Genomic DNA, 8259 nt, shown 5'->3' with positions numbered 1-8259 from the left:
CGTGCTGCCCACGGGGCCCTTCCGATGTAAAGCCTGGATTAAAGAGCCACCAGCAGCACGTTTCTAGAGGAAGCCACGCTGCCTGAACTAGAGCCTTATGCACAGGTTCAAGCCATGAACTAGCTCACACGTGGATTTTACTGCACGTCTCTTTGCTCGTGGAGTAGCAGACAAAATGCAGTTAAGAGAAGGTCAATTCCTATCCCATCCGAAGGCACATTTGTGCAAGAATGAGAATGGGATCACTGGAAAAGTCACATGGTTAAAGACTCGCTGATAGCTCGTGGAGGACTCCAGGCTTTGCTTACACATCATTTTCTGTATTTTGTTCCTTCCATTTTATTACTAGAGACAGTTGCATGAGAACAGGATCTTTGTTGCTTAGGGGAGCATCTGCTCCCACTGCTTATCCTCCTCCTGAAGTCGTAATCTTACGTGACATCAAAATCATTTCCAGAGCCACCAATTACAATGCCATAGGAGATTACGACTTCAGGTGTAGAATTTGCAGTGGGAGCAGATGCTGTCTTAAAAAAAAAACAAGAAAAACCCCCCAACACACTTCAAAAAATCCTGTTTTCATACAAAAGTCTCTATTAATAAAATACAAAAGAAGAAAAATAGTATGACAGCCAGAACTGTTGCTAAATATAAAAATAGTTTTTTAACATTTCCACAAGGCATCAGCTGCTCTTTGGAAAGTTCCCAAGGTTTAAATTATTAAATGGTACAGAACGTAGTGAGAATCCATCCATGACATAGAAGAAGAGGGAGAAATGACTGCAGAACAGTGTATTTCTGCTCAGTGAGTGGACATTAAAATTTTGGCCAGTGCTGCAATGGCATTTCAGAGGGGAGGGTAAAATAAAAAATGGGAACTGCGGATTCTTGTTTCTTTCTAAGGATCCCCAAAGCACAACTGAAATCAACCAAGAAATGTTTTTTACAGATATGAAGCCCTGTGAAAAACAAAGAATCCTTGTCACATCACAAGGAATTTACTTATATAGTTCCAACAATCACTATCCCAGAAGGACACAGAGCCTTTTAGAGGCAGTAACAAACAATCTCGTGTGCAGTTGGGTAGGTAGCTAATATAGTCATAGGCTCTTCTGGAGCTGATCCACGGAAACAAGCCAAGTGTAATAAGTCAGTTTGAAGATGGAGAAAGGCTTGGGGGGAGGAGCACCCTTTAGGATGCAGTAATAATGCTGTGTGATTTGAAATTTTTATTAGAGCTTAACAGGGTAAAGCAACAGTAGGTGACAAAGAAAACAAGACTGAAGGCGGAGAACAAGCCTTCTAGAAAAAAAAAAATATAAATAATGGAAAGTCTGTTGCATGGGAAATATTTTGCAAGATGACTGCCACTATTAGAAGATTTCCAAATGCCAAGCGTAATTAAAAGCTCTCTTTTCAAATGCAGTTCACGGCTCACACACAAACGTTTCCCACCACGTGAGCCTCAGAACGCTGCAAGGGGCCAAGCAAAATGCATTTAAGAACTGCCAAACGTGCAAAGGCAGTTTGTACCAATTCTTTCCCCCCACCCCCCTCCAAGAAAAACCCTTCACAACAACCCTTTAAAGGCTTTGAATTGCTGCTGCCAGAGGATTATCAGTAAGTGACATTTACAAGTGATTAGAGGACAGAATTATCTTAGTCACTTGTGGGAAAGGAGGAAAGCTTCAAGGTCAAATCTCTCAGTACTTAAAATGTCGGCAGATGTTTTGTTTACACGAAAAGTGTCATTTGATTTATGATGGAGCTTTACATCCAGAACTTCAACTCAGCCAACGGAACTGCAGAGAACATGGGTGGGAATGGAATAAAAAATTCATCTAATACCTTCAAATATTTCACTGATTCACTCTTATTAAAATAAGAGGCTAGTTCATGTGCCAAGCAGTTACACAGTACCTATTAGCTTCTTGGAACAAGTGCTCCAAGCCATATAAACCTTGTCAAGCAAAGAAATGGAGATAAATCTTTAACAGCTCCAGAAATCCCACATCAACCCCTTTCCGCACTCACCTCCGGACAATAGATTGCTGGAGATTTTTACAAACGGTAAGAGATTCTCCCATAAACATGTGGCACATGATGACCTCAAGGCAGTTGGCCATGAATGACATCACTGCGTCAGACTGCAGAGTCCCACTCCGGGAGACGATGCAAAGGCGCTGAAGAGAGGAGCAATGACTCAGTGCCTGGAAGAACTGGGCGCCCGCACAGAAGTAGGGCTGTTCCAGCCTGTGAGAATAAACAAAAACAAGTCAACGGGCAATTCATGCACTTTCAGACAAGAGAGAAGACAGCACCTTCATGGAGGGCACCAGTGTCCCCCATTGCTTGTTTCTCTTACACACACAATAACCTTCTACCTGCCTGTGCCAGCAGGACAGCGTAACAAACCCCATACTGCAAGCTCAGACCTCTTGCTTGCTAGTTACTCCTGAACGGTGTGTGTTAAAGGACAAGGACACAAAGAGGCAGAAAGGCCCTTAACTGCAGAATTCCAGCGCCCACAGGGAGTAACTCTGGTTTTGCAAGTTTCCCACAAAGCATCTTGGGTAAAATGGGCTTTAGGTCTGACCAGCAGATCCATTCTGGTCTTACGACAAACACAGCCTGGATTTTGCTACCTGACATCCACAGATCAAACTGGTCACCGTCAGTTTACAGCCCAGAGAGAAGCAGGCATGAAAAATTGACAATGCACACATGGTGATGCTGAACTTGGGCCTCTGAGCCAACAGAGTGACCACAACCAGCCCTCCTGGGCCAGAGGATGGCAAAGGATCAAAGCTACTGCTCTCCCATGGGAAGAACCACCATCATCAATTCAACTTCTACCTTAAAACACTTGGCCCAGAGAAGAGAGACAGGATACTCTATCATGGTTATTCACACTCTTTTGTGTCACAGCCTAGAACAGGACAACAAAATGACGTGGTGAAGCCATATCTGACCAACATGGGGTCCATGTTTTAGCACAACTGGATGACTCCCTCACAGAAACCAGCCTGTGGGAAGCAGAACTTGCTCAAGGCCAGTGTCACCAGGAGAGTACGTCTGCTTAGTGCAGATTTAATACAGGGCCTCAGAGCACTTGGGAATCCCAGTCATTGGGTCAGCAAGACCAACAGCTCCAAGAAGGTCAATCCATTAGGTGCTAACAAGCTCTCAGTCTCAACCTGATCTGGATAATCTCTGCATAGGCTTTTGTAGTACATGGGGGTATCTCAGCAACTTAATCTTGTTAATTGATAAATTCTGTCTGAGCCTGCCACTGCTGGTCAGGTGGTACTGCCTGAAGAGATCCTCACAGCTTAACATTCATATGAAGGAAGTGGGAAGCCTCTTCAATTTTTTCAGCAGCGTTATTGGTCCGTTATAAGTTTAGGACAAGAAGCACAGAAGGTCCCACAACCTCATCGCAGGTTTCTAGGTTAATCTCTGACGTGCCAGCCATACTTGCAATACTGCCTTTCACTCACTAGATGACAATGTTGCTTTGGAATAGCCTCTTAAACTAGTTCCTCAGCCTGGAAAACAGGGAGGGGGGGGAAAAAAAAGGTAGAAGTAACAGAGAATTAGTCAAATGGAAAGGAAACTACATTGTCAGGAGGAAGTGCTGAACATTAAAATCCTCTTAAACCTATATAAAACCTTAGACTTAAGAGAGAACATCGACAGCTTCCATGGAAACGCCTGGCTGTTACAAGGAAACATCCTTGTGTATCCTTCATTCAAGGCTCTGCTGCCTCTTATCTTTATCACTCTTGGCCTCCATTTCAAAGTCTCTGGAAACTAAAGGGCTTAGATTTCGTGAAAGCAACACTGCACACCCAAACCTCTTTCCCCACATCTCAGTTCTTCCACAGTATTTAGTCTCCTGAAGGTTAATGATACATTCATGTGGCCCAAGCCATTAAGCAACTGAATTTCCAGCAGCTCACATCCCTTGGATGAGGAACCAACATGCTCCTCACCTGTTATAAATAGGAAGTAGTGGAAAATGAAAACCCTCCTGAGGTGTTTTAACCACCCTGGCTCCTTTCACTATTGCAACAGATCAGGTACAGACACACAAACACTAGTCTCAGCTGATTGCAGTCGCACTGTCATTGTGATCACAGGAGCGACCTTGTCATCACCACTGTTAGGCATTTTAGACCCATGTTGTGAACAGAGGATGACAACAGGACTGACAGATCTAGCAGTTTCACCAAGAAAAGCTTAGGGGGAAAAAAAAAGCATCTTTCTCAAGTAGTAACATTTGTGTTCAGATGGACTGATGCAAGGAAAACAGTCACAGTTCGTGCCCTTTGCTTTCAGAATCACACTTTGGCTACCATGAAGCTCCTCTATGCACCCTTTAGGATCAGACCCTTGGTACGAACCTTTAGTTTGTCTGGCTGGTGTTCCTTTCTTGGTAGGATCCTTTAGAACCTACCAAGAAAGGAACACCAACCAGACAAACTCTAAATTTTGGAATGTTTTCAATATATTATCAAGAAAAATAAAATAAAGAGGCAAGATTTTAATACAAACCAAAGGCAGAAAACCATTTCAGTGGAAAAATCTACATTATCTAGACATTGTAGAAGTCTCTTCCTTCCTGGAAATTTAAGAGATGTACATGTACACAAAGCCAAAAAGCGAGCAAGGCTGTGTAGTATTTAACCTAGCCCTGATGGGCTGCTAGCTCCCAAATATGCAGCATCCACTTTTCCTTATCTAAGAGGAAGGCAGTTGCAGCATAGACACTTTTTGCTCTTAAAACACTGGTTAAAGGGCATATCCTGTGCCCTCAAGGACAGCATGCAATGCCTTCCCGTTCTCCACAAGTCAGGAAGGAAAGTATCCAGTTTTCAAGCCATTGCAGCTACTTTTGACCAGAACAGGAACACTCAGTTTTCACAGCAGTCACATCAAACCACACACTACATTTCTGGAGATCCACAAACAAAATGGAGATGTTCAATGGCAGCCCCTCACCTGAGATCTCTCAAACACTTGCAGTGTTTCAGCATGTCCATGAGAGCAGACATATAAACCACTTTCCCCATCATGCCCAGGTTGGCCAACGAAAGAGTCCGTAAATGCTGGCACTGCAATCCAACGTTAACAAGCCCAGAGCCAGTAAGAATATTTGGCAGTTGTGCTAAGGTGAGGCTCTGCAAATAAGTCAATTGGCTAATGGCAGCCACCTCTGAATCCCCCACGCTTTGTGCCCGGACACAAGGAGGCAACGAGTTCCGAATTGCTGGCTCATTGCGGGGCATGGCAGAGGAAAAACTAGACCCAATTATTTCCAAGGTTTCCAAAAATCGAAGGCTTCCCATCAGAGCCCAGAATACTGATGACTCTATCTTCTGATTTGCCTGGGCTGCTAAGTTCCTCGGATATGTCTGTATCCCAATCCGAACTTTCCTTCCAAATGTTTGGGGCACCAAATTAGAGGCCGTGGGAGGCTTTTCCACATTTGCAGCAACATCTGTGATGGAGCAAACTGGCAGTGCTAACGAGAGCAGGTGCTTTAGCCTGGACAGCAGCTGGCACAAGTGATTCCCTAAGCTTTCGGAGCTGTGATGGTGAGCTGCAGAAAGGTTGAGGTGTCTCAGGTTGCAGCAAGACACTACCAAGCTTTCCAAAATGCTACTGTCAATATCATCTTCTGCTTTTCGAAACAAGGACTCTGGAGCCAGACAGTGAATGCAGCCACTGAGATTCAAACTGGTCAAGCTTTTAAGATCCTTCCCACCATTAATAACCCTCTGGATCAGGTGACCACCAGATAAGGTGCATCGGCTAAAGCTGAAGTAGAAAGGGTTGTTGAACTTCAAGTGTTGCAGGAGCCCAGAGCCATTAATCCAGGCTTTGGGCAATTGTAAAGCATCCAGACGTACATTTCGAGCCATAGAGTCCAGGAGGTTTTTAGTGGCTCCCGTCTCTGCAAAGCTACCAGGGGCAGAAATAAGGAAGGCGTGAAGGTTCTCAGGTGTCCGATCACTCAGCACCGCCAAGTACAGCCTCACCACCTCCTGATTAACGTAGCCAGGAGCCAGCCTGGCATAGAAGACGCGGAGGTTCTGGTAATGGGGCACATTGCTCTCACCTACCATTAGCTGCCCAGAGAGCATAAAACCTTCTCGTGAGCGATCAAGGATCTCAAAATAAAGCAGCAGTTTCTCAAGGCTAGTGCAGCACGGAACGACACCATATGACGGCGTGTAAAGGGTTTGCTTCAATTCCGAGACACGGCTAAGAGTGGCTTTACACTCACTGCTCAGCTGACTGGCATCGAAACCTGGGTTCACATCTATCGCCAGGGAGCGCAGGTGCTGGAGCGTGGACAGCATCTTTGAGAGACGGAGAGAGGTGACGTGGCACCCAGACAAGTTCAGTTTGACCAGGTTCTTGCATCGTGTTACGTGATCAATAGTGGAGCTGGGCAGCCAATAGCACCCAGCCATGTTCAGCTGGTAAATCTCTTTTCCGATATCCCTCATCAGTTGCTTCACTTTGTCTTTGTTTACCTGTACTCAAACAAAACCACATTCAATGAGATACACGGCAATGGTGCGTACTGACTCAGTTTCCCATCTGACGATGGGGATAACAGTGGTTAGCACTTAGATTACGTGGCTCATCCAAAGGTCTCGGGATGCTAGCACAGTCTAAGAATTATTATGCTACTGGTAGCTGGCTTAGTCTGCCATGCTTTGGGCTCTTATGATTATATTTCTTTTAGCTTCTTAGTCTGTGCAGTTCTGTGTTACTGACTGTGAGGCCAAATCTGTTCAGCAACTGAGAGTGGAATGGAGGACCATTTCCATTTTCTAAGAGCAAAGCTATTTCAGCAGAACTAGCCATCTACAGAAACTCAAACTGAAAGAAATTCCAGTCTCCTTCATCCAGTTTCCTCTTTTGGAAATGAGTAAGAGAGGCTTCCCCTTGCCTGCACTTTGTGATACAGTCCTCATAAAACATATCACCCTTCATTCTCAAGATTTATTTTTGCTATAACACATATAAAAATTCTGGCTTAGCTGACTGCATGCCTGACAGCAATATGCACCCGATTTTTTTGCAGAACAATGTGGAAAATGTATTTTGAGAAAACGGTAACTTTGCACAACCACAGCTACAAATGGAAAGTCACGTTTACTTTCATTTTAGTTTCCAGAAACACAGAGAAGGTAGTTTTCACTGACAGTATTTTATGTAACTAAGGGAACACAGAGCTGTTCTAACAAAGCATTCTGGAAAACAAATGCTTTTATAAAACAGTTTATTGTTTATTTGGTTTCAGAGTTCAAGAGCAGTTCATTTATGCAGACACACTGGAAAGTTCTACTTCTTGGCATTTTTCAGAAGTCAGATTTGTCTTCATAGCTAACAGAAGAAGCAAGCTACTCTCCCCACCTTATAGTCTTTCTGAAGTAAAACCGTATGGGTTAGACTCTTGTCAAGGCAAAGCGTTGCAAGTTTCCTGCAGGTTCTCCTGACGTTCAGGACAAGGTCTGTGCAAGGGACATAGCTGAGGATGTGCAAAAGGATCTCATCTGAGAACTCCATCAAATTGACTCCGTTACTTTCCTCCTCGCTCTCCCCACTTACAATCTCCTGTGGGGGAAAAGGAAGAAACAAGAAAAAAATAAAAGCTACTAGCTTGGAAACTTCAGCAAAACTTGTGAGAAAACAGAAATCCCGAGCTTCATAAGGATTTATAAAATGAGACAAAACAAATGCTTGAATCTTTAAGTACTTTCATCTGCAGGAAGAAACCGAAAGCTTTCCCTTAGAAGACAAAAACTCCAGCTGAACTTCAGACAATATAGAGGTAGTGCAAAAATTCGCACAAAGCCACGGTACCTTCACTCGCTCTAAAGTGAGGAAAAAACAACATTTACAGTCCTTCCACTTTTGGCACTTACTTTGCAATTGGAAAGTGAGTGTCCCCGATTCTTTCTAAATATAACACAGCAGTCTCTTTCTACATCTTTCCTCTAAGTGCCATCCATTTCAATACCCTTAAGAGTTATATAACCATATATATATATATATAGACACACACAAACAAAACTGTAGTCTAGCATCAGACCACCCATAGCTCTGCTGCAATACACCTCACCGATATGAAACCACACGGCTGCCAGCCGGGCTCTGAAGGGGACACGGGAGCCCTTTTGCTCCCCAACCCCATGCTCCCCTCCTTTGACACCGGGGTGACATGAGGCACCCCAGCAA

The 8259-nt window shown here is 44.1% G+C and overlaps 1 protein-coding gene across 1 annotated transcript in view; it reads right to left on the bottom strand.

Moving 5' to 3' along the window:
* The window catches only part of FBXL18 (F-box and leucine rich repeat protein 18), a 17766-nt gene extending 10132 nt beyond the window's left edge, over positions 1 to 7634 (bottom strand). Inside the window, exons 1-3 of the mRNA XM_010175103.1 lie at positions 7435 to 7634; positions 5005 to 6545; positions 2035 to 2253 (exon numbers count right to left, since the gene is read on the bottom strand). Coding sequence (XP_010173405.1) covers positions 2035 to 2253; positions 5005 to 6545; positions 7435 to 7587 — 1913 coding nt within the window. The 5' untranslated portion in view covers positions 7588 to 7634. The remainder of the gene's footprint in view (positions 1 to 2034; positions 2254 to 5004; positions 6546 to 7434) is intronic.
* Positions 7635 to 8259: the final 625 nt, after the last annotated feature.

The sequence above is a fragment of the Antrostomus carolinensis genome, unplaced genomic scaffold (genome assembly GCF_000700745.2).
Source record: "Antrostomus carolinensis isolate BGI_N321 unplaced genomic scaffold, ASM70074v2 scaffold36759, whole genome shotgun sequence".
Lineage (NCBI taxonomy): Eukaryota > Metazoa > Chordata > Aves > Caprimulgiformes > Caprimulgidae > Antrostomus > Antrostomus carolinensis.
The sequence above is the reverse complement of the archived record's forward strand: the minus strand, read 5'-3'. Positions and strand labels throughout refer to the sequence as shown.